The sequence below is a fragment of the Tyto alba genome, unplaced genomic scaffold (genome assembly GCF_018691265.1).
Source record: "Tyto alba isolate M040663 unplaced genomic scaffold, T.alba_DEE_v4.0 Super-Scaffold_2, whole genome shotgun sequence".
Taxonomy (NCBI): domain Eukaryota; kingdom Metazoa; phylum Chordata; class Aves; order Strigiformes; family Tytonidae; genus Tyto; species Tyto alba.
This window is the reverse complement of record NW_024881282.1, coordinates 75,576,583-75,603,079: the sequence shown is the minus strand read 5'-3', so window position 1 is coordinate 75,603,079 and position 26,497 is coordinate 75,576,583. Positions and strand designations below refer to the sequence as shown.

The window sequence follows — 26,497 nt, the reverse complement described above, 5'->3', positions numbered from 1 at the left end:
ATTTTTAAAAAATAAATTATTAGTTATTTTACAGTAATTCTCAAGACCTCAAAGAAACCTTCTCTCTTCTAAAACATCTTTTATATGGTTTTAATATATCATCTTTACTGTTTCTTCTTTAAAGCAAAATATTTTATCTATACATTTAAGGGTCTTTCACAGGCCTTTCAGCAATATTCCAGTACACCTTTCCTGAAACAAGTCTGACTAGATTAAGTATAATTTTCAAGAGGTAACAGCTTTGGTCACTTATTTTCAGTATTCTACATTTCTTTTAATACAGTCTATTCTTTGGGTTTGTTTTGTTGTTTTTTGGTTTGTTTGTTTGGGTTTTTTTTGTGTGTTTTTTTGTTGTTTTTTATTTTGTTGGGTTTTTTGTTGTTTTTTGGGGGGGGTTGTTTTTTTGTTGTTGTTTTTTGTTTGTTTGTTTTCTGTTGTTTTTTGTTTTGTTTTTTTTTTTTAAAGTCTTTATTGACCTTAGGCTCTTAAATCAGACAATTTGAAATTTAATGCTCAACTGAACTTCCTGTTCAGTGTAACAGGATTGTTCTAATGAAGATGGAGTAAAAGGAATTGTATAAATAATGGAGTAATGAAGAGAAAAAGAAAAAAGAGCAGTGACTCACAGGATCTTTGCAGTTTACAGGCAACACACTAACACTGATGGTAACTTGTTACTTCCAAAGAGCTCAGAAAGTTCCTTCTAACCTGGCTTACTTTACTCTCATCTAGAAGAAACATCATTCTATATGCCTCCTACATGAAAACAGGACCAACTTTCATACTGCTCCCCAAACCATAAGGTCATGTCCAGGAAAGAGCACAACCATGGGAAGCTACAGAGCAAGGTGTTATACGGGTTATTCTGTTCTGTAGCAGATCTTTTATTAATGCACTGGTTCAATGTTTATAGTACTTATGTACTGTACCTATGACCATATGCAGAGCCGAAAGCCTCTGAAGTCTCTAAAAGACTCACAAAATAACTGAAGCTGGATTTAAATTCCACTATTACACTTTTTTCACAATTATTTCAATCTAGGCCAAAGGAGGTGGTGAGTATCACAACTGCCTTTCAACATGAATGTACTTGATCCTGGTTCGTCATTAGCAATCCATCCATTACAAATCCAAGGCAGTATTTTGGTAATATGTCTTTAAAAGTAAATAAACCTTTATAGTTTCTGTTCATCCCACTTACATTTTCCTCTTACTGAGTTGCTTTGCTGTCAAGCAGACTGAAAGAGGCATAGGATTTGTGAAGTTTATTTGTTGTATGCAGGCAAGAAAAATCTTGCTGAGTGTTTTTTTTTTTCTTTAATGTATTTAATTGATTCCATCCTCAGTACTAGCTGCCTTTCATTATTATGCAATCACCTTCAAATTAATTTGATTATAATGAATTTGATTAAACCTCATGCAAAGCTAGTCATTCCAGTCACATTTTGCAATCCTTTTTTTTAAAAAAAAAAAAACCAAACCAAACCAAAAAACCAAACCAAAAAACCCACCACAGAAATAAACCACTGGACACACAACAAATAAATCTCTGGATAAGTAATAAATAAAACAGACTTTAGGATGAAGTTTTTCAGAAACATTTGAGAGTAGTTTGTTAATCAAAAGCAAAAATTTCTGACTAAAGTAGTTCTGCTTACAAATAATCAACATAAAAATTGTTATCTTGCTGTTACCATACTAATTGAGAAATAAATATCTGCACATTTCTGCTGCTTCTCAAATCAACGTTTTTCAAGAAAATCTTAGGAAATGTGACTCGATTATGTAAAAAATTAAACCTTATGATAAATATAAAAATAAACCCTATATACACCTATGCATAAATCCCATCAGAAAACAATCCATAACATCCAACTTCTAGTTAATGTAGATCAGCATCACAGCCCTCACTTTGCAGCTTTGATAAAAGACAATTCAGTGTTACATCATAATAGTTTTAGCCTAGCTAGTATCTAACTAACAGCACTTATTTGCTGTAGTAGGTTAATTTAGTATAACAAGTTCAACTTGAAAAGCCCAGCTTCTAGAACAACTAATTTAACTTCCTCTACAGGAAATACGCTTATTTGAAGGCATCACTGGTATTTTCTGTGGAAAGAACACAAGATAACCAGAAAAGTATATCTGCAATGCCTCTGTCATGATTGTATGCAATGATTCTTAAGAGAACCATACGCCAGTTTGGCACTGTAATTCAGGAAAAAAAACATTCACTTACCGCAGTGTGACTGGAAAACCTGTGGCTTGACTACCTGATTGCAGATATTGCACACTACAAGATAGAAATCATCATGAGCTGGATAATGGCCAAATAAGTGCATATCTGTGGGAAAGTTAAAAATATATACAAGAATTAGAAATTATGCTTTAAATATATATTAAGAAAAAAAATTGATATACTGTAGGGCCACTACTGTTATATTAATTTATACAAAGCAAATTTATACACTGCTCCATAAGAGCTCCTTACTATGTTAAAGAGATTTTTTTTTTCTGGGTTTCAAGGACCTATACTAATGCTGCAGTCTCATCCCTCAGCCTGAGTCAGAACACAGGCAGCAACATCTTTGTCTTAACACTCACTACCTAGAAGTGGAATAAGAATTTCTTTACTGGTCAAGTGTTGAAGAAGTAAGAGTATCTCTTAAAATCTCTGCCTAAAGATCCTTTCAGAAGACACGGTGCATGGGTTATGCTCCATGTTACAATATTCCGAGCTTGACTACAGATTGCTAGAGAAAGTCTCCTGCTTAAAATAGTTCTAGTAACCAAAGTCAAGGATCCTACAGCTTAAAATACAGTCAGGAATATCATCCCTGTTTTGAACAAGATGTCATGACGTGAAATTTCTCATTCTGTGCAAATGTCCCTCCTAGGTCAAATACCCTGCTGCTTGCTTCCCCAACAAAAACTCTGCAAAGAGATAAAAGTTAGTTAATGAGGTATTTCTCAGTGACGGCACGAGGAGTTTTATGAAATCAAAAGATGGGTACAGTCAGATGATGACAGGCACTTGTCCCTCTCAGCTGAAACACATAATGCAATACATGCATTCTTAAACCATTACAAACACAGAGTAAAATGGGCTTAAATTACTACTGAAGGCCTCAGAGCTCTAACATTACAACTTGTTTCACTCTGCATTGCTATACCTTAAGAACAAGCACACGTACTCATCCACCGCAGCTCAGGTTAGTGGGCAGAAACTCCAGTCACTTTTATGCACTTCGGTGTGATCGTGTCACCATGCCTGGTGTTGTTAATGAAAGTGTTGCTGCATTAGTAACCCCGTGCCAAGTATAGGCCATACAAATTATGCTACCTCTCAGAACAGGGCAGTGACATCTTTATGTAAAGATGTCGTAAGTGTTATTCAGCAGCCTCTGAAACCTACTACAGAACTTACAAATGCAACTTCTGACTCAGATTGAACTATCAGCCTGGTGTCTTTTAAACAGGAGGAAAAATGAGAAGACCCTCAGTGAAGACAAACATGCACAACAGCAGCTGTGACTGATGGACTTCAACAACTAAATCTTCTCCAGTAAGTCATATTTTTCTTCAAAAATAGTGATGTCTTTCAAAAAGTGACTCAAACAGGTATCTTATTTCATTAACATTTTGGCCCTAGAACTATTTTTATAAAGTAATTCCACCCAGGCCTGTAATGCTGTGTAAGTAACACCACTGCTCATAATGGCAGTACTAGGCATGATGAAGCGTAAAGTGTTTTCAGTCCCCAAAAACCCATAGAGGAACAGGGCACCCTTCTCACAGTAATTTAGGCAGTATCACAAGTAGATCCAAATAGGCTCATTCAAGCATCCTTGGGCACAAACCAGCACCGCCGACCTTCAGGTATTTCACTGTCTGTCATGATGTGAATTGTTCTTTTATCCCCTGAAAACCAAAAGCCTCTCTCTATGTCACTGCTCGTACCAGGCTATGAAATACAGTTGAAAGGTTAATCAAATCATGACCCCTTCTCACTGCTAGTCTTGGTCTAACCAAGCCTTTAAGTGTATTACAGCCACATGAATGCAATCAATACATTCAATTTAATTTTAAAAAAATGGCAGTGGTGAGGTAAAAACTCCTTTGGTAATTTCTTAGTGTAGTTAGTTAGTATTAGTACTGATGAAGCCAAAACTACGCATTTAGATTAAATCAAATCCTCCCTACTGGTAAAACAAACAAACAATCAAAACCCTAACCGGGCACTACATCTGGCCTGTTTATTTTATTTCTTGTTTTAATGTTATAAGTCAGTGATCACTTTACACTGGCAATTCTTAGCCAAGGATATTTTTGATCAGAACCTACAGATTTTCATTAACAACACTGTAAACTCCACAGAAAGGAGTAGATCTTCCAGATATAATTTGGCACAAATCCTCAGCTCAAAAACACGCATTTAATGACAGTTATGAAATATTTCAAAAATGGTTAAAACATCTCAACAACTCAATACATTTTTTTCTCTTGTTTGAATGGTCCAGTGACAATCTTCTTACCAAAACATACAGACTTTGCCCTTTACAAACACAAAAGTTACAACTTTTTTCCATTTTAAATTCCTTAAGTCCATTTAACCTTCACAGCCTGTGTACTAGCCTTTAATATGCCCAGCTCTGAGGTGTATGAACTCTGGCTGGGTCAGAGTCTGAGCTTTTATGACATCTGGCTGCAAGGAGTAATTTATAAAAATATGTAAGTTATTAGTACTGGAGAGATCTATCCAAGGATGTAGATGAAATAAGAAATCAGGTTAATTCACAGGATCACAAAACCATTTATGTTTTCACCAGGCACTGTCAAGGAGACAGAGCAGTGAAGGAAAAGTCCTGATACCTGTGAGCTTGCTGCACAACCCTGGCAAACAGCACTGCACCTAAAGGGTAAACAGCAACATTTGAGTTTTTACGATACTGATGTGGCAGAAGTTGATATGCAAAGAAACTGTGCAGACCTGTAGAAGAATGTACCAAAATGCTGCTGTGCAAAACAGCATCAAAACAATGCACAGATGCAGAGTAAGTGACACTCTAAAGCAGCACTTTGGAAGTTTTTACATTTTGCAGATGCCTAGAAATAGCCCAGTGGAGGTGTAAGTGTCTATTATAAATATGAGTCTTCTGATACAAATTAACATTATTACCTACCTGTCAAAAGTCCACTTAATCCAAGAATCTCAAGGACACAAGACCATAGGTTGGAAATCAGAAATAAGAATCACACTACACAAATAAATTCTTATTATTGAATCAGAATAGCTAAAAAAATTAAATGCTATCTTTCAAACTTGATTCATTTAAAACCTGAGTATACAGGAGTTTGTAAGAGAGAAAAATTCATCAAGTCCAAACAGGTTTGACTAGATCCATTAGTTCATCGATGTTAACAAGATTGGCACAAATCAGTTTTCATGATTAAACTCATGATTTGTAAGCATACACATAGTATCTATAAATTACTTTTTAATTAAAATCGTATGCAGCATTAATACTGTTTCACTAGAAATTCCAACTGGGGACACACTTTACTAGGCATAATACTAAAAATGCAATACAAATCAGAGAATTTACAATGAAGAAAGCACGGAAATTTTGGTATTAAAAAGAAAGCAGAAAATATAAACAATTATATACCTTTTTACATGCTTTCTTGTTTTTAATAAGAATAGTTCAATGCTATCACATCCTACTCAAACTGACCAGGACTGACTGGTTATTCTGGACACTAGTATCGTTCTTAGATCAGATTACAGACATTTGATAATCTAGACCTTGTACGTGCAGCAAAAAAAGACAATGGCCTCTCCAAACAAAAATTTATCTTCTGAAGGCAACAATCTCACTTCCCTGTCTGCTTAGTTGGAAGCAATGGTGACAAGCTTTTCACAAAAGGTTAATTTTGGGTAAGAAAACAGCTCTCTCCAAAGTTAGCTCAGGAAAGACTTCTTCATGGAAAAAGGTAAGACCACTGAAGAAGACAGCAGGTAATTGGTGAATAAGTGAGTGACTATCAAATAGTACTGAAATAATTATCAAAGTACAAAAAGAACAGGGAGGGGCAGAAGAGCGACTGAAAAGAGTATTTATTTTCTACTAAAACTTGGGTCCCCCCTAAAAGGGAAACAAATTGACCAAGGTCTGCGTGACTCACCCCAGAGCGGCATGGTAATCTCTGCCAGAGCCTGTGAGCTGCTTGTTCCCTATATGCAAATACAAATTTTCAAGTCTAGGACAGAAAGAGGTGCCCAGCCCTTCTGGTTAAGTAAAAGAAGTCCACAGGCCCCATCACAGTTAATTCATTTTACTGGAAGATACTTTCAGTAGACTTGAAGTAGACTATTGATGGCAAGAAAGAACAGACAATTTATTTTCCAGTACCCAGACACTTTGCAGAAGTGCTATCTGTACGTACTTGACGCTCCTTGCAGTACTGAATCATCATCTCCCCAGAATGAAATCTTTTGGCTGTGTTTGTTGATACTGTACACCAACAAAAGCCTTGCTTGAAAATAAGCTATTCGACTAACAGGATGCAAGAGTGTTCCATATCATGTGAAAAATATGCAAGATAGGTGGAAATCAGAGACAGTGAATGCTGACTGTAGGAAATATGACTTTCCTAGATTAAAACCTTAAACCAAATATTACTTTGTGTATACTCTACTATGGCACCTGGAAAATAAATACAACTTCTGCTTATAGTTTTTATATTACTAACATTTGCAAATAAAAAGACAGCTGTAGTCATATGACATAGTTTTGTAAGATATCAGCATGGTAAAATGTGCATTAAAAACACAAATACCATAGAAACAAAAGAAAATGTTGCTTCTGCAAATTGTGGCATGAACACAAAAATGCAGGTGTCAAATACAACTTTTCATCTTCTCCAGTAACACACACAAAGGAATTCTTTTTAGTAACAAGCAAAGCCAGATGACTTATATGAAGGTTCCTTCTCTATTATTATATAATTCATAATCAATTACATCCAACTATGTAATAAAACACAAGCTAGAAATAATTTAAAACATTCTTCCACTGCAGAATTAAGGTTGTCAAACAGTAAGACCTCAGAATATTCCATGGGAAATTAGATTTTTAATTATGATCTTTTGCTATAAATTATACACACCTTAAACATTCTCTTATATATCTGTTGCTCCACTAAATATGCACACAAAGTCTACTTTGAAAAATATTACTGATGTTTATGTGTAAAGAGAGAGAAGGGGAGTGAGGAGGGGAGAGAAAAAAAGTATTCAAGACACACTGGTTTAAAACTAATAAAGAAAAGCTAAAAAAAGGCAATGGCAAAAATGTCGATGGAGAAAACCAAATCCATGTGGTTTGTCCACATCCTGGAGATACTGATTTTTAAACTCTGTGTCTAGCAATGTGCTCAATATTTCCCTCGTTTCATAGAATTGACAAATCCATTCATCATTCAAAAATGGAGGAATGCGCAAAATCTTTCAGTGCACAAGATTACTTCTACATTTGAGATTACTTTAAAAACTAAATAATTTGAATGGTGAATTGAAACTTGAAACTGAAACAATAAAAAGACATCTTCAAGCTATTACTCAGACAGAAGTTAAACACGCTTGCATACACAGGATAGTTTTCTCTTAGAAATAAATGTCACAGTCTTTCCATTTAACATCAGCTTTATTCTCCCCCAATTATGGTTTTCCTTTAGTTTTCTTTTTTTACACAAAAATCAGTAAGTTACTTCAGTATTAGTTAGCTGGTATAAATTGCATTTTAGCCCTGAAAATGCCAGAGTCACAGTTGCAATTAACTACAGAACAATTTAAACTGAAAGAGATCACTTGATATCATTTATTCTAAGCTCCTACTAAAATCATAGCCAACTTCAGGGTCAAAACCACAAAGTAATGCTCAAAGCTCATTTATTTTATGATGCAAAAATGCAGGTCATGACTGAAAAGACCACGCAATTGAGGAAAAATTAAAATTAAAATATTCAGGACAGAACTAACAGAGGCAAACACAATTGTCATAAATCCTGACTGATGTCCTTTGGGTCTTAATACAAGGAACAGAAGATTCTGAGGGCTAAAAAAAAAAAAAAAAAAAAAAAAATCAAGCAATTATTGAGAAGAAAACAGAAATACCGGACTTTTCAACAACAGCAATAATAAATGAAACTCAACACTGATGAAGAAAAAAAAATGCAGGGAAAAAACAGCAAAACCAGCAAATAGACTTAATAAGAGCCAGTGTGGTAAAGAGTCAAGGTGATGACACCTTTAAACCCGACCAGTAACTTTGAATGGTATGCTGCTTCCCAGGTTATAGTAATCATGAGGGTACTGGCAATCCTAAAGAATGATGGGAATTTTTCATTAATTATAGTTTATACAGGAAATACTAACCCCAATGACTTTGAAGGATTTTGTACTACACTGCCTTACTTAGGCATTTTGAAACAGTATTGAAGAAACCAAAAAGTTAATAATTGGGAATCTAAACAAATATTGTGGATTAACAGTATCTGTGTACCTTTCGTACCAACAATCAGTTTGGAAGGGATTATAAAGCAAGCTACACATCACTGACATTACTATTTTGCATAAGACACTATATATGAAGAAAAATAAAAGAAAAAAGGAAACAAGATGGGAAAATGTGACAAAGCTTTTCTTCCACAATTCTGAAGACTTCTACAAAATTTATGTAGGCTATTTGCCATCCCAATCTAAAATAATTTGGCAACAAAGGACCAGAATTGTCTGGGCTACCAGATTAATATATCAGAAGAATAATGGAAGAGTAAATCCAAAACTCACAGGTCTAGAAAGTATGCTGAATACATATGACACCAAGAAATCTCAGCTTTACACATCTTCAGGTATCTAAAGGATAAGACAACAGCTAATATAAGTCCGTTCTCCTTGAAAAACCTACTTCTTAAAACTTGCTTATATGGAAGCACACAGCCCCTTACCTCCTGGAGTACGCAGAAGACAGCTCATCTGCTTATAGAGTCCTTATTTCACTCCCCATACACAACTCAGATAAAGTACAGCCTCCAACACCAAATAACTAGTAAAGTGCTCAGCTATTCTTTTGTGTTTGCAAAGGCATTTAGTTCCTTCTGTAACACTGTATGACATTCAAAATAAATGTTTTGCAATTTTCTGTTTCAACAGTAAGTCAGGCTGCAGTTCCACAAGAATTTAAACTGATCGAAGTTAGGCACTGGTATGCTCCTTTTCCCCTCCAAGCTTCATATTACTGCCCCTCCCTTTTGCTTGTACCATCAATTAACTGATTACACAAGGAGTCACATTCAAGACAACTCTGAACCAGAAGCAAAGTAACAAGAGGAAGGACAAAACAAACAGGAAAAGGTTTTCTTAGAGTTTAATTCCATGAGCTGCCCTGCAGAGCCTGATGAACGCTACTGCTAGCTAAGTGAGGGGAAGGAAATGCAGAGCCCAGAACTGGGGAGCAGGAGGAACAACAGGACCAACACCAGCTAAAACTGCTGTGGAGCAGCAGTGCCTCTCTAGCTTGAGCCGAAATCTGTCACACAGGTATCTGCAATATTAAAGGAAGACACTTGGCTCCGAAGGAAGCTCTGTAAAAACAAAGCTACTTGGCTCTCAGTTAAAGATAGCAGTAAACAAATTTATTAATTTGTACTGCATTAAAAAATCCAGAAGCATATCATCTCCTTTTACATAATTCTTTAGGTTTCTAACACTTCAGATTACTGAATTATCTTTAAAACCAGATCCCACTTCACCATTTAACTTTTGAGTTATTTTGTGCAATGTAACCAGATTAACTTTTACCTTTTCAGTTGCTGAATACACTGGCCTTCCTGCCTGTCATTCACTTAAAGAGCCTCCTCGTTTCTGATGTGAAGGTTGTAGGTAATACTAAGAAACCAGTGCATATTAAGAGAGGGCCATATACCACTGCGGTCTGTTTGGATGCTTATGAGAATTTTGGTTAAAGCTTTCTTTTTAATTTTTTATTATCAGAGTTTAAACTACGGGGCAAATACAAACATTAAAGCTGCTAAAATACATTAATAAAGTTTAGTGAACATTTGCATTTGACTGCTGCAGCCCAGGGCTGGAATGACAGGGGATGGTCCTGCAAAGAGAGACTATTCACTGCCTTGGCCATGATCTGTACTGGCTTCTCTCTTGCAAGTCTGCATGGAAGAATTTGGAGTGTGAAACAAAGCTGACAGGCAAGGCAAATACATTCTAGCAGGGTGACAGGCAATGAAATCCATTGTGTCATTGAAACGGCCATTGCTCAATTACACAATCTTTAGTTTTACCTAGGTAAGTAACCATAATGCATGAGCACCAGGCAACTGTAACAACTCTGGTAACATCACACTACTACCTACAAAATTGTAACTGTTCTTACATTTCTCTTTAGTTATTAGATTACACATCAGGGACACTATCTCAAGGAGCATCCTCCTCATGAACATGAATTTCAAGCTGCCTCCCATTTTACATATAACAACATATTCCAGGAACTAGAGCAACTGCTTACAAAGTCTACAATTATAAAATTGTACAACTTGCCTCAAAAATCAAGGTGAGCAAAATACAAAGAAAAAACAGACTTTCATGCGTTTAAAATCAAGCTAGAAGAGTCATGTAAATGTAGACAGTATCTTCAATTAGACCAACAGGTAAACAGTTAGGTCTGGTTTGAAGGACATGCGTGCCCCAAAATGTCTCTATTTTCCCTACAAGCTACCGTTAGTCTAATTAAAGATATCACCTCCAGCTACAAATTTAATCTTGCTTATGTCTGGAAATCTTCAGGACAGCAACAGTATTATTAAATAACATCAAAAATTAAATTACTGAGGGCAAGGAAACATTAAAAGATACATTATTTATAAGGATTCTGACTATGCACTCCGTATGCAGAAGCTGAGGTGACATCCCATTGTAGAACATACAGCATAACCATCCCTAGACTCCTGAGTATGGAGAGGATGGCAAAGAAGTCCTGATCAGGAGACCTTCTTACCCTGCAGAAACAGTAGATTTCTTTTAGATGCTCACATATATCACTATCAAAAACCTTAGAGGGTGAGCATGGCTGCATATAGGTGTGCATACAAAGGATAGCGAATGTGCAGGAGGGTTATCAGTCTCTGCATTAGACTTCTGATTTCTCAGCTTCCCAGAGGCAGGGATAAGGAGAGGAATGGCTGGAAATCATCTTGATTTCCCTCATAATTCAAAGTGAATGTCATGCACCTTGACTAGAGAGTCTCCATGAACCACTATATAGCAACAGAATGATTCTTTCTTCCTTGAACATGTATCAAGAGAAGTCTTGCTGCAAATGAGACCTGTCAGCTCAAGTAGTATCCTTCATGGATGATGAGACTAAATTTCAGCTCAGATTGATGTATGGCTCTCCTGAAGTAGATGTTTGACCTTTAGCAACAGTTAGAGGGTTGCACTGCATACATAGTTTCTGACAGACTTCTACAGCAGGTGGACTCTGGCAGCTTCTCCGCTGGGAGAGCACACCTTTACACAAGAAGAGATGTCAGGTCTGTGAGTTAACTACAGTAACTCAAAGAAATACACAGTGTTTCAGCTTTTGATTTTCTGCCATAAAATGATTAAGCTTTCTGATGTCTAGGCAAATCAACTAAAGAGGAAAGGGAACAACATGAACATACTGGTCCTGCAGAAGTAGTAAGGTGACAATCTGGAGATATCCAATGTTGGTTGAAATATATGGGGTCTTTTTAATTTTTTTCCTCAGTATTTCATATATTTCTAAGCTACAGAAATACTCAGGTTATGCTGAATGTACCTGGGACCCCTTCTCAGCTTTCACCTTTGGCATTACAACAGCTGATGATTGCCACAAGGCAATAGCTTGGTATTGCTGTCCTTCATTAGTGGAGTGAGCAACCTTTGTTGGAGCCCGAGATATTAATGGGTTTCAGAAAAGCATATTGGACTGCTGCATGTCATTATAATCCTGAAAATCCAATTATATTCGTCTGTCTAAAGCCAGAGGTGAAAACACAGTACTAGTGACAACTAGGGAATCTTTTGCTGGAATGGGCCATTCAAATACTCTTACCATAGACCTAGCTTTTTGACAGCCTGGCAAGAGTTTGGCTAAGAATGCTAATGGGGAAGGAGAGTTCCTCCCTTCTATCTGTGATGAAGACAACCTTCTTTATACTTCTACAGCTGTACTGGTATCCATCCAAACACAGGTGATTTCCAGGACTGTCAAGACTGGCACTAATCCAGCCAACAAGGCAAACAGTGTTTCAGGGAGTGGAAAAAAGGTCCTTCAAAACAAAACCTGCAGAATTTGAAGGAGACAGCTTTGCTTGATGGATGGGAAAACTTACCTATTTTATGGTAAGAGAGAACAACTATTCTTTCAGGAAGTTGTTTATATACAAATTATTGTGGTTTATTACCGAGCCTGTATTAATGCAGGTTATAGACTAGTAACAGTGGACCTGGATCTGCCTAGATTTTGCTCTCTGAAGGCAGATTTAGTTGGAAGAACACTGCTAACACCCTGCATACCAGTCTGCTGCTTCTCTTCACAGCTGGGTTGTTATAAAGCTTCCCTGTTACAAAGTCTCCCTGTCCTTTTTGTTATGAGACTGATCTTTCTTTCTGAGCTTCTTGGTCAGCACTTGGTTTGATCCCATTTTGTGCTACGCTTATGTGAGCAGCAAAGCTTAGTCTGGAGATGGTGATCAGATCACAGCATTTGAAACAAAAGATAAAAAGGTTGAGAATGAGCATGTTTAAATTCAGCATACTAGTAACATAAAATATTCACCATGTACAAACTTGCTGTCATGACGTAAAACTGGGGGAGAGCTGCAACTGTTATCACCCTCTCCTGACTTTGTATATGGAAGACTCTAGCTTTCCAAGCCTGCTGCAAGAACCTGACACAGAAATACTTCGTCTCACATGACAGTGGCATGCGCTACTGCAGTGGGACCAGCAACAACATCTACTTAAAAAACCTGTTCCATGTACATATTTCTTCCTTACAGGACAACTAATTAAGACTTTTTAAAAGAAATAAAAATCCAGGAATTTTCATTCTGGAGAAAATGCAGGTCTTTCTCTACTCCAAAGCAAATCTTGCAAATATATTGTAATGTTCAAATTCAGTCCACAGTTGCTAGCCATCTACCTCAAACAATAAAATGAGCTCTTGTGAGGTTATTAGAATAGCTGAGGAACAGAGTGACCAGGGAAATTTATTTAGGTCTCAGTTCACCATAAATGTTGCTTCTGATTGTGGCTGGCTGAAGAGGTGAGAAGATCGCATAAATTATTGTAAATTTGTCTTCTGTATCACAGCACAATAATCATTAAATATTTACTAATGATGTAGGTATGCTAGTACTTGATTTCAAATCAGCAGTTTCTACATGGACTTAGTGCAAAGACTTGAAGCTTTATGTTGTGCAAGTCAAAATAAATATTTGAAACCAAAATGTATTAATAAACTACCTGTAAACTACACAACAGTACATCTGTACTAGAGACCATATTCACAGTGGTTCAGGGTGAGTACTAAAGTGCTTTTTCCTTATTTTTCCCTATTCGCTAAAACAATAGATTCAATGATCTTATATTAAGTGCTCAAATATTAAGGGATCTGAAAAATAAAGTTTTAAAGGAAAATAACTTCTCTTTTATTGACTTTTTTTTTTTTTAAGGAAATGTTGAATACAGCCATATTAGAGACTACTGAATGTGGAGCAAAAACCAGTAATCTTTTAAATACAATTAATTTGTAACACTATATTTTAGTAAGTCCATCATTTGCAGTGCTAGTAATGAAGTACTACAAGGATTGCAGGTTTTCTTCTTCCATTTTCTTGTCAATGCACACTAATAAAAATATGTTATCTATGCAGTGAAATAGTCCCCAGGAGAAAAATCCCACAACTGAAAAACCCCTTCACTCCTATTTCTTCTATGAAACAGACTTTAATCCTCCAACTGGTGTTTTCTTCATAAACACCCAGCAAGATACAATTGGCACTCACACGCTAGCCTGTGAAGCTGTATTATCTTCTGCAGAAGAGCGACTCTGGTTTAAGGCAGTACAACTGGCCTGAAGGAAAGAGTGGGCTTAATTCCTGACTCCCAAACAACATTCTTGCATGACCCTGATTAGATTTTTCTGTGCCTCAGTATCCCATCTCTAAAATCAGGATAATATGCTCTTTGTCTGCCCTGCCTGTTTAGATTGCAGCCTTTCAGTATTCTCTTACTATTTGTCCATACACTGCAGCCACAATGGGGCCCTTCATTTTGGCTGGGATCTCACTATGCCTATAGAACAAGTAATGAATAAGATAACTTTCAGTATGTTTTAGAAGCAGTGTGTGACAATTGGGATGCTATCGCAAAGACTAATTAAAGAAGTCTTAATAATGTTTACAGGAACATTTTCATATTCAAGTGGCATATATAATTACAGCAAATAGTCTGTTGATATTTTCAAATAAAACTTTTGGTATGCATTCTTTAGAGAAACCCTGCTTTTTTGATTAAGAACATAAATTATTAAGAGTTAAGAAAAAGTCCTATAAAAATTAAGTGTTCACAGATTTCTAGTCCAGTTCATTATAACAACAATAATTTGTTATTATAATAAAAGTTTAATAATATAGAAACATCAAGAAAATATTTCTAAGACAATGACTAATTAGTATACTCTTCTAATTTTTCTAGCAGGGAAAAATCATAGAATAGTTTGGGTTGGAAAGGGCCTTAAAGATCAACTAGTTCCAACGCTCCTTCCATGGGCAGAGACACCTTCCACTAGACCAGGGTGCTCCCAGCCCCGTCCAGCCTGGCCCTGAACCCTTCCAGGGAGGGGGCAGCCACAGCTGCTCTGGGCAACCTGTGCCAGTGCCTTACCACTCTCACAGAGAAGAATTTCTTCCGCATATCTAATCTAAATCTACCCTCTTTCAGTTTAAAACTATTAACCCCTCATCGTATCCCTACACTCCCTAAGAGTCCCTCCCCACCTTTCCTGTAGCCCCCTCTAAGCACTGGAAGGCCACTCTAAGGTCTCCCCAGAACCTTCTCTTCCCCAGGCTGAACAACCCCAACTCTCTCAGCCTGTCCTCACAAGAGAGGTGCTCCAGCCCCTGATCATCTTCATGTCCCTCCTCTGGACTCACTTAAGCAGGTCCATGTCCTTCTTATGTTGGGGCCCCAAGACCTGGACACAGCACTGCAGGGGGGGTCTCACGAGAGCAGAGCAGAGGGGGAGAATCCCCTCCCTGGACCTGCTGGCCACACTTCTCTTGATGCAGCCCAGGACACGGTTGGCTTTCTGGGCTGCAAGCGCACATTGCTGGCTCATAGTTTTCCACCCACTAATACCCCCAAGTCCTTCTCCTCAGGGCTGCTCTCAATCCACTCATCACCTAGCCTGTATTTGTGCTTGGGATTACCTATACCCATGTGCAGGACAAATGTGATGAATAAATGAGCAAAAAATATTGAGAAAAAAAAACCAAAATCCCTAATCTCACCTATGTCATTTTACAAAATGCTGGTTCACATTGCTTATCCATGTACAGGAAGAGTGGATCCATATGCTGTTTCCAATTCATCAAGTGTTGTTATGGGTGCCTTTACTGCTGTCACAGTATCCATTACTTCTAAGGAAATTCAGTATTTCTTTATATTCCACAACTCAGTTACCAGAAAACTCACAGAAAACTCAAATCTAGTTCCTCCTCTCCCAAAATGTTCCATACAGTTTTACAATCAAGTTACTATTTCTTTATGAAAAATAAGGAAACCCCCTGTTGTTTCAGTGGACCTAAGAAAAAGATGCTATGCCCACTAAAAGTGCAAGTTTGGTGTATACCACCTTTTACTACAATGTTGCTACTTTAAACCAAATTGTTAATGATTTGTATTGTCCATTAAATATCTGCTGACCACTGTATACCTAAATTTGTTAAGAATATGTTTGCCAAGAGACATAATCACAGCTAGATCCAGAACATCACTGGTACACTATAAAAGAAACGGAGCTAATGTCTAATAAATCACATCATAAATTACTATGAGATAATTTGCTGTTTACCTGCTCTATAGCCCATTTCTGGGTCTGTCAGCTCATCAAAAGCATAGCTAAAAAAAAAGCCAAATGTAACTAAGTATCTAAATACTTTGCATCTCAAAGCAATCAGAAGCATGTTCTGAAACTAATTAGTCATGACATTTATAACACATATGGACTTCACAAGCAAAAATTTGCAACATTCAAAAGCTGACTGAACAGATTAAAGAGGGCACTTTCTATTCAGCCACATATATTTTTTTTTTTCCAATGATTGCCTGTATTTTTCCAATTCCCAAGTCCATTGTCAAAGGTACTTCTGTTTCGTTACTTCACTTCTCCCTTCAACAAAGGCCAAGGGCAAGAACAACTTTTAATTTAAGAACTCTCTTCTCATCCAAGATGGAAGATGTCTGCTCATTCTTAATCAACCTCTGGGTATTAAATGAAAATATACTGTCTAAATGTATTGTAGAAAAGAACATAAATAATTCTCATGCCAATTCCCTGCGCTTTTTCTGTATTGCCTCCTACACCTACAACAGCACCTCTCCAGTAATATTGCCTCTCACGTAACTTGTCTCTCTTAGTAGTTACTTTCAGATAGACTTTCAGTAAGATAATCTTTTCCTTCACACAATTGTAAATGAAATGGATTTCATTCTCTTTCTTGTTGGTGTGTAGATTGAGGTACTGCTTAAAGTGCTCAACTGTGTTCCTTTTCAGTTAGAGGACTTTATGCCAAAGAAAAACGTATGAGAAAAAGTTCATTAATGGGTAACAGGATATGGAAACATGAATGAGAAATTTTTCAACCAAAGTCTGAACACACAAAAACTCTATCCCAAGGCCACTTAGACAAAATAGTTAAACCAAATGATAATATTTCCTGTAACCAAAGAGCAGTCTTTAGTCCTGCTAACATACAACTCCAGAAAACAGCTCCCTTGTTTTAGGAATTCTGCTCTCAAGGGAAAAAACTAGCCCTGCAAGTACAATCAGTCAAATTTTTTATTTTCTGAAAAAGCATACACACATAATCAGCTCTTATACTGAGATTTATATAGTACACTTACATGCATATCACAAACATTTTCCAGGACAGGAATATGCTCCTACTGGTTAAACATGTTAAGTATAGACAAACTAGTCTGCCAGTGTAGCATTTTGTACTGGTACAGTAGTTTATTCCCTAGTCCATGTATCTCATGGACAGCACAGTTACCAAGTCCATGCCAAGAGCCTGCTGCACACAACCCTTAGAGAAGAACATGGTCACAATGGGCTCGGGTCAGTACAAGTCTGTATGCCAGCTAAAGTGTCCATTCAGAGGTATTTCCTTCCTTCCCACTCCCTCCTTCCAGGGGTGCTACTAATAAAGTTACAGTTTGTCACAAGTACAGGGTCAACCAGAATTTAAAGCCTCAAAATAAAGCTCTGCAGTTAAAGTGATCACCCTATAAAGGAGCAAATTCTGCTACCAAGACATGCTCATGAGATTCGCTGCCATTAGATGACTGAAAAATGACATTTTTTTTGTTGCTACGCAAGGCAAAAAAGGCCTTAGGAAACTTGAGGACCTTTTATCAACTTAAGAATAAGCAAAAGAAACTATAAGTATTTCCCCTTTGAAATATCAGGATATTTCAGTTCTGAAGACTTTTAAAAAATTTATAGAGCGAGTCTTAAAGAAACATGCAGTAGTATTGAAACAGCAAAAGAAAGAAATGAAAAAGCGATGGAAGACATGTGTTACTTGTATCTGTCAAAAAAAAAAAATCTTCTGCACTTGTTATGCTGCATAGTATGTACTCATCATACAAATCATCGGTTTAATATTGTCACTCAAAGGCATACACACCAGTATAATAAAAACTATTAACATGGCTCTTTCCTTTTAATGAAAGAAAGAAGCAGTTTATTAGTTCAATCATGTTATTGTTCTATTTCAATTTCTGCCACACTGAATACTGCACAAATCATATTCTGACCTACACCTGTGCAATTCTCACTATTTAACAAACAAAAATTTATGCGACAATTTCATCTTCACATTCTCAAACAGAGACTTAGAAAAGCTTCAGTTGTCTTTGGAGAGGTTTTGTTTGTTCCCTGGACAGGAGAAAATGGTGGCTTTTGGGGAATGAGCTACTCAAACTATGGGAAGATAGCTGTTTTTCCTCATCTTAATCTTAAGTATATGACTACTACAAGGATCTTTCCAGTTCACTCTTCTTCACAATGTTACCTCACTTTCCACTATTTGGGAGAAGCAATGACTTACTAGTACTTGGTTAGTACTTTGGGGGTAACTCAAATACCACAAGGTAGCACTTCTGGGGCTTACAGAAGTCCTCCTTTTTAAAGGAAGACCACTGCCTGTAATCAGGATCAGCAAGCTGATTCAGATCTTGAGATGTACTACACTGACTGAAAAAGAAAGAATATTTTTAGAGCCATCTGTCCACGGAGATAGTGAGCCTGCTTCCCAGTGCAGCTTCTTCAGTCCAGTTTTCTTGAGTGGGTATGCTGCTGCTTCATTGCTGTTGACTTCTGACTGAGATTAGGATACAAAGGGCTCAGCCATTTTTACTGGTGAGCTAACACACACACAGAAAAGTGCACCAAGTTTAAAACAAGCTGCTGAACATGGGTCTGCTCAGTGACTGTCTTGGGTTCTCAGCACGAATATGTGAAAGCTCAGCAAAATTTGCTGACATAACCTGGTCTCAGAAGTGATGCTTTCACCAGCATCCAGCTTCTCAGATTAATCTCATCCACCTAACAGCTCACTGACATGACTGGACCGCTTAACACTTTTTATGCTGCAGCCTCATGCCTGTCAACTTTGCTTAGAAGCAATATCCCTTTCAACATTATAATATTCTGAGGATTTGGATGTAGCAAAGCAGTTAATAATTTATGTAATCCAGTATTACAGTATTGTGCTAGCTCTGCAACAGTTACCAAAAAAAAAAAAAAAATAAAAAAAAAAAATCAACAAAACAGTTCTGTTTAAATGCTGATTCTTCATGTGTTTAGAATCCACGTTTTTTCATATTTTCTTCAAATCTGCTGTGCTTCCTAGTACTCCATGATTTACCCAATTGTAGGGTCATTGGTATAAGAGGTTTCCTAGATAGAGTCCAAGACACCACTTTTCAGAGACACTCCCAATTCTCTGGCACACACCTGGCTTCAGCAGTGATAGTGCCTTAAATAGACAGTAGAAAAAGGAGATAGAGAAGCAAAAATGCACTGCCTTGTCTCATGCATTTAAGGTAGACTCCAACATCATAAAGCAATAAAAAAGTCATCAAGATTCATGGACACAGACTACTTAAGAGACCTTTTCACCAACCCCATTAAACAAAAATATCCTCCACACTATTACAAAGAACAAACCTTACCCGTATTTACTGTAACAGTATGGGCCCTTGGAGGGCTGTTACTAATTATTGTGCAATCCAACAGACAGGACAGTGAACAGAGGAGTCATCAAACCTTGCTTTCCTTCATCACCTACTGGGAAAACTTTTAACCAAATTTCTTGAATTCTTAGTATCTTTCCCTGTATATCAGGAAGAATTATGTGCATTGTAACTCCTAATTAAACACTTTCAAATTTTCTGATGAAAAGCATCACACAAGAAAATAAGTATATTCATTATTACACATATCGTAATATTTGCTGACACCTCATCTGCAAGTTTATGTGATAATTATATTGGCATAAGTGACAGCTAATTTCTATCACAACATGTAATCTGGAAAAACCCACTGGTATTACTACTTTTCCAAAAGACTGAGTTAAACAAAATTCAGCTTCTGAAAAAAAACAACAAAAAAACCCACACACACAAAAAAAAAAAACCAAACACAGAAAATAGCCTAAATACAGTACAGCAGCCATGCGAGTGAACATCTGTCCACTGAGAACTGTGTGTGTTCTCCAAGTGGAACTATATTGAGGATCAGAAGCAAACTCTGGAGCTGCTCGTGTGAGCTGAAGATAATTCAGTGTGAAAGAGGTACATACATATCTTGAGGGATACAACATATCCCAATACAGGACTGCACTGTGTATGCTGTTGTGGCACCAGACCTGTGGAAGGCACCTGCCTCAGGGATCCTGGCAGCAGTTGGGTGAGATATTAATGTGCTACATGGATTTAATGAAGGGTAAACAAATATAATGTCATACAGAATCACTACTGTAACTAAAAGAGGCTGAAAAATTCCTTGTTAAGGAGGCTAAATATTTGAGTATAAAAAAGAATGCAGTATGCACTAACACCCTGTTCAGCACAGTACAAGGAATGACCATAGCCATCTGTAAAGTGCATATTTGGAGTATGACTCAGAAAACCTCCAAGTTAGTGATGCACACCTTCCTTCTGAATCTCCTGCTTGATAGACATGAGTTTTGTTGAACTCTGTATCTGAATGGCATGAAACACCACCTGCTAATGTAAGCTCCCTATTAATGAAGCTTCTGTAAATGATCTATCCAACTACTCTGCAATTAAATGCTGTCCTGTTTCTGAGATTATCACAAACAGTTTTTCCAACAATTTCCAACAGAAACGATATTCTGTATTTATCAGAAGACTGAACAGTCTTTTTTTTCAAGCATTCAAGATAGAATGCCTCTGCCTAAGGAAAAATCTTAAGCCCAGAGTACATCATCTTCCACAATGTTAAAGTATAAAGCATCTTAAAGCTTCTGTCATAGGCAGAGGATTTCTAAACCAGTTTCATACCTCAAAGTGCATTTGTTCTTTTAAGTCTCCAAGTTCAAGTGCAGTATATCATTTGATACCTAGAGTCAAATGGTCACACTTTAAAACTTGTGTCTCAATTGCAAGCATTACAGTCAAGAATCATTGTAGTTCACAAAGCTGAACTGTTTTTATTTTGATTAGAAAAACATGTTTCTGCAATGTAAAGTCTCCAAGAGCTGTAAAAAAAACCCCAATCCCTAACTACGGGGAAGCACATATTCTAGGTAAGTTACTATGATGCGTAATTACTGCATGACTATACAATAGAATTAAGGCAGTCTGGACACCTTACTTATAAATTTCTTTACTGATTTAATGAGTTTCTTTAATGTCTGAAATATTACTTTATAATTTTATCACTATATTTGCAATACTTGAAAGATACTTGCAATATCATTTTAACTATTAAAAATCTTATAATTTTCTCAGATTTTTTCAACATAGTTTTATGATAGTGGATAACAAAAAAGATTTTTTTTTCTTCCTGACTGTATCATCCTAAACTCTTCATAGTGCAAATCAGAACTTGCTAATTACAATTCTATTTCTTTATCACTTAACGTGGAAACAGTTTCCATTTCACACACCTGCTGAAGTTTACGGCTAACATCAAAGTCATCAGCTATTAAACCAAACAACAATACACTAACAATTTCAATGGAAAACACAGATATAACTAAGATCCAACCCTGGATTCAAAATCTTAGTCTATAACTCCACATACATAAAATGGGAAAATTTAATTTCATCTAAGACTTATATTTTACAGCAAGGAGAATGCTGCATCTACCACTTGCAGTTCAGAAGCTGGCTAGCTGGCTGTTCACAATTAACTTATTTTGGTTCAGTATCAACAAGGTAGACACCAGAAATTAATGGATGACAACTCCCCTTGTCAAAGAAAGGGGGGAAAAAAAAAAAAAAGAAAAAGGGAGCAATTGTGAAAAAGTAATTCTAATACAATAAAAATCACTACTAATCATCCATGCCCAGTTAATTATCAAAACATGCTCCAATTCTTATTAAAATAACAAACTCATAGCTAGCTCACAATCACTGTTTAAATTCGAAGATAATTTACAAGTGCTTTACAAATGCATGTTTCAATAACCTTACAAGGACTTTTATTCCTCTGTGGAAACAGAGCATTACAAAATGTCAAACTTGTTGCAAAACTGCTGATGAAATTGTGAATAAAACAATCTCTGCTAAAATTCCACCGAAAAGATACACTATACAAAAAATAATTAAAGCAGTCTACCCATGTGAATATTTCTTCTTTGCAAAAAAATATTAATAAATTTATGTAAATAATACAGGACTGTTTTTTCAAGTTCTATCGTCAACTGTTATTTCACACACTGGAATCTTATTTCACTTTATTAAAAGTTACAGAACAAATGTACCAAGGCCTAAACTTAAATTTTAATGACTGGTTTACTATATTATCATTATGAAGTCTGCATAAAAGGATATAAGTATCTCCTTAAGGGACATGCACCGATTTGACTGCATGGCTTTCAGTTACATTCAGAAGATTTCCACATTTTACAACCTCCAAACATAAGTAAAAAAGGAATGTTCTAATTTTTAAAAATAGTCAATATTCTGAACTTTTAAGAAAGGTTTTTGGACACAAGGTGATCAAGATCATTCATAATGGGAGCTATCCTGCTGTCAATGAAAACTCTGCCCTCTATTTTACTGTGCAGTGTGCTGAACACACATACCAAAGAAACTGTAAGCCATCAGTAGCCCAGACACCATCAAAACTCGGGACACTCTAAGCAAATAAAAATTTAATCATTTACCACACTTCTTGATTCCTTCAAACAGATTCTGGCAATTTGCAAGCTCCCATAGTACTGCCATTAGGCATATATGAAGCACTTACCCATAAAGCAAATTAGGCAAGAGGGCACACTACTAGCCAGGACATCCCCTGAAACTTCAGAAGATACAATCCCAGAACTCTACCACAGTGCAAAATCCACCCCCCACCCCCCCACCCGCCCCGCTCCTCTTCCCTACCTGTCTTCTCCAGAGTAACTTCCTCTCACCTCTAGCCCTCTGTGCCCTTTCACTTGCCCAAACCCTTCTAATTAAAAACAAACATATGGCAGAACATGCCAGGAGCAACTCAAAACCATGCAAAAGAAGATATCACATACAACAGCAAGTTCCTTACTGCAAAATGTGTCTCTGAATGAACCAACTCCATAGCAGCACTCTGAGTCAGTTTGCTTTCATAAACATAAAATAATTAATTGATACCTGCTAAAGTGAAGGAGAGCCTCCTCAAAGCTACTGAATATATACAGTAGCATCAAATTGCTATTCTGCCAGCTGCTTGGATCTAAGAGCAAATTCTGAGGGAAAAAAACCCACAATTCAAAGCTATCGGAGGCTTCAATACACAGGTTAGTAGAGTGCAGTCCACAGATATTCCTGTATAAATAGGTAAGATTTGCCAGTGCTGTCTGGACAGAGACCTGGATTTTGCTAAGTACCTAACTTGAGTGCAAGTACAGCAAAATCTTAAACACAACAAAAGAAAACAACAACAAAAAAGCACAACTATTCTGATGACAAAATCCCATCCATAGCATAGGCCAATAAGACCAGCACAGTCTGAAGAGATACGGAAAAGCCATTTTTTCTCTTGTTAAACAAAGGAGGAAAAGTTAACTTGCCAGCAGCAGTGTAAAGCTGTTGCTGGTCTCAGTTTCCAAGTTCCCACATATGCACCTGGTCCTCCATTACCCTACTCTTCCTCAAAATATCAATGGTTACTCAAAGGGAGGCAAATGGGGATGTAGCCTCTGTACAGATGCAACTAGCTACATTGTGTAAATAACAAGATACAGGTCTCCCAGGACTGTTTTTGAAAATGTGCCATGTGCTGCAGTTACATGCAGCATTTTTTTTTGTTTTACTCACCTCAGACTCATATAATCTCCAAATGAAGGTGCATCTAACCAAAGCACTCCAGCAACACAGCTGGAGATTTATCCTATATGTTTGAGGGAAGTTATTTGGCCACTCCATGTTTCTGTTTCTCCATCTGTGACACTTCACAGAAAGCTTGAGAGGATGAATTTATTAGCAGCCTGCCAAGTGCTTTAGACAAGTGTGTTACTAAAGCATTAAAATAGTGTTCATTGGTTCTGAAAGGGTAAACTGTTAGTCAAACCAAAATAAAACCAACAATATCCTTAAAAGAAGGCTACACTTTTTAAATGCAGAAGTATCCTGTTTACCTTATTTGCCTGTATAGAAGAAAACATCTCCAGATTTTTGGTATTTTATTACAGTAGGACATCAGAGATCTGACTTTCTTCTGAAACCCCTTCCCCTCCATTTGCTGTTACACTCCTGAAGGAGGTGGTAAGCAGAGAGAAGCAAATAAGCAACACCAAGTGAGTGTGACACATGCCCAGGCAGATGCACCGTCCCCGGGCCACAGGGGAAGACCTCTATACACCAAAGTCCATCAGCAATCTCTAACTGACAGCAGGTATCAACTACAGGTTGCCTGCTGGGGACACAAAACAGTCTGGATGCCAATGCAGACAAGGTCAAACTGTTTCCAACAACTACAAATGACAATATAACAGATACTGGCAGTGAACACTATTTAAGCACTCATCTCCTTTCAAAGCAGTATCCATGTGGATGTTTTGTATCAATACAATCCCAAGGTTCAGGCTGTTGCTCATTTGTAAATGTTGCTTTTGCTGCAATATCACTGAGAGAATTCTCACAAATCCCTTCCTGGAAAGAGAAACAGATCACCTAAAATACTGGAAATGGACAAGGATCATCTGAAAATACTGGCTATATAATACATATTGACCAACTCCCAAACAGTAGTTCCACTTAAGAGTATATAATATATACTTTTTATAGATAAAACAAGTTGCTATAGAAGAGACAGCTGAAATAAAATAAGAAACTCAAGAGGGAGACCGATAAATAATAGTACTAATTTATTGCAATTATTTTAATTATTAAAACATGAATAGCCAAACAAAACAAATATTCTCAAACGTATCACAGATTAAAACCAGCTTTTGTTTAAGCAAAAGACCCCCAGAACATATACAAAGCTTGTAATATCAGATGAGGGAACATAACTGATGTCTTGAAAGAAAGTCATTTTGAATCACCAGATATTTAAGAAAAATCTGGAAACCCAAAACCAAATGATTACAGAGAATTTTCTAAATATATGAATATATGTACACACATACATATATATTTTTAGGATATCTCCTTGTAGATTTTCAGCATATAAATATGGCAATGCTGCAGTGCCATCCTTCATCTTGTTCTTGCTAACCTTTTTGTGTGCTTTATATTTTTTTTCAGACCGCAAATGTATATTTTTACTACTCTTTTCTGCTAGTTTATTCAGCACACAATTTAAAAGATAGCCCGATGCAACTGTCAGGATTGTGCACTAGCTCTCTGCATCCTTAAGTTTCCACATTAGCACACAGTATTTTGGTCCCACCCTCCTAAGTCCACACTGCAGAACCTACCCTTCCTATAGCATCCTGAAGAGTCACTATAATAAAACACAGCATTTTTTCCTCCTGGCAGGTCAGTGTGGCTCCCTCTCAGCAAGTGACCAGCAGTAAGAATGTAGAGTTTCAGCTCAATCAGACACACAGAGATGGAAGTATTGCTCTCCTGGAGCTGACATCTGACCTATGTGCCATATCAAGTACATACTGTTTAGCAAGAGCTAATGGGCTTCTTCACATTGGTGCCACTCAGGACAGGAACTCTTCTGGCACGGGTGACTGCTGTCATTTGTCTCCTGCAGAAGCACACCTTGACATTTTGGTAAGGGGAATGGGGAAAGAGGGGAAGGGTTTCTTTGTAATCAATAGACATCAGTTGGAAACATTTAGTTCAGGATGCCCTTTCTTTTGATAGCAGGACACTGACACAAGAAGCCAAGGAAATACCCAGAATGGTTTGGTGCCATCATGTGCTGCTATATGAGGTTCTGAAGCTCTGCAGTTTGCTTCTCCTGAAGCAAGCACAATTTCTGGAAGATGATGGTCCTGATCCATTTAGACTTTGAGACTATGCCATGACAATCTAGAGTATGATTTTTTTTAACATGTACCTTGTTCCTGTAGAAGGCAAATGAAAAATAAGAACTTTGGTGCTGTTAACTTCCAGTGTGAATAACAGCCGTGAGGAATACTACCTCACAGGAAGGTGAGGTAGCTTTCTACAGTACAATGGAGTTCCCATATATTTTAAAGATCTTTATCTGGCAGCAATAGTGAGATACCTCTGCCTCATACACAGCTTATCAAACCACTGCCTTGGCTGGTCACACCTATCTGACTGCTTCTTCCATTTTTTTAATGAATCTGACCCTGCTTCAGGATATCAGTCTTCTTCCTGAATTACCATTTTCAGACTTTATGTCAAAGCAAGTATCATCTTTTGTTGTTGTACTTGCCATAGTCTCCAATGCAATTTACCTGAATGTAGGCATGGATTAAATGATGCTGGAAATGTTAAGTAGACCAA

The 26,497-nt window shown here is 37.0% G+C and overlaps 1 protein-coding gene across 3 annotated transcripts in view; it reads right to left on the bottom strand.

The window, feature by feature from the left end:
* The window catches only part of ATXN7L1 (ataxin 7 like 1), a 120,065-nt gene that overhangs the window by 75,138 nt on the left and 18,430 nt on the right, over nucleotides 1–26,497 (bottom strand). For 2 of the 3 annotated variants that reach the window (XM_032996212.2, XM_032996214.2), the window contains exon 3: nucleotides 2,240–2,344. The exons of the other annotated variant lie outside the window; for it this stretch is intronic. In XM_032996212.2, coding sequence (XP_032852103.2) covers nucleotides 2,240–2,344 — 105 coding nt within the window. The remainder of the gene's footprint in view (nucleotides 1–2,239; nucleotides 2,345–26,497) is intronic. 3 annotated transcript variants of the gene reach the window in all.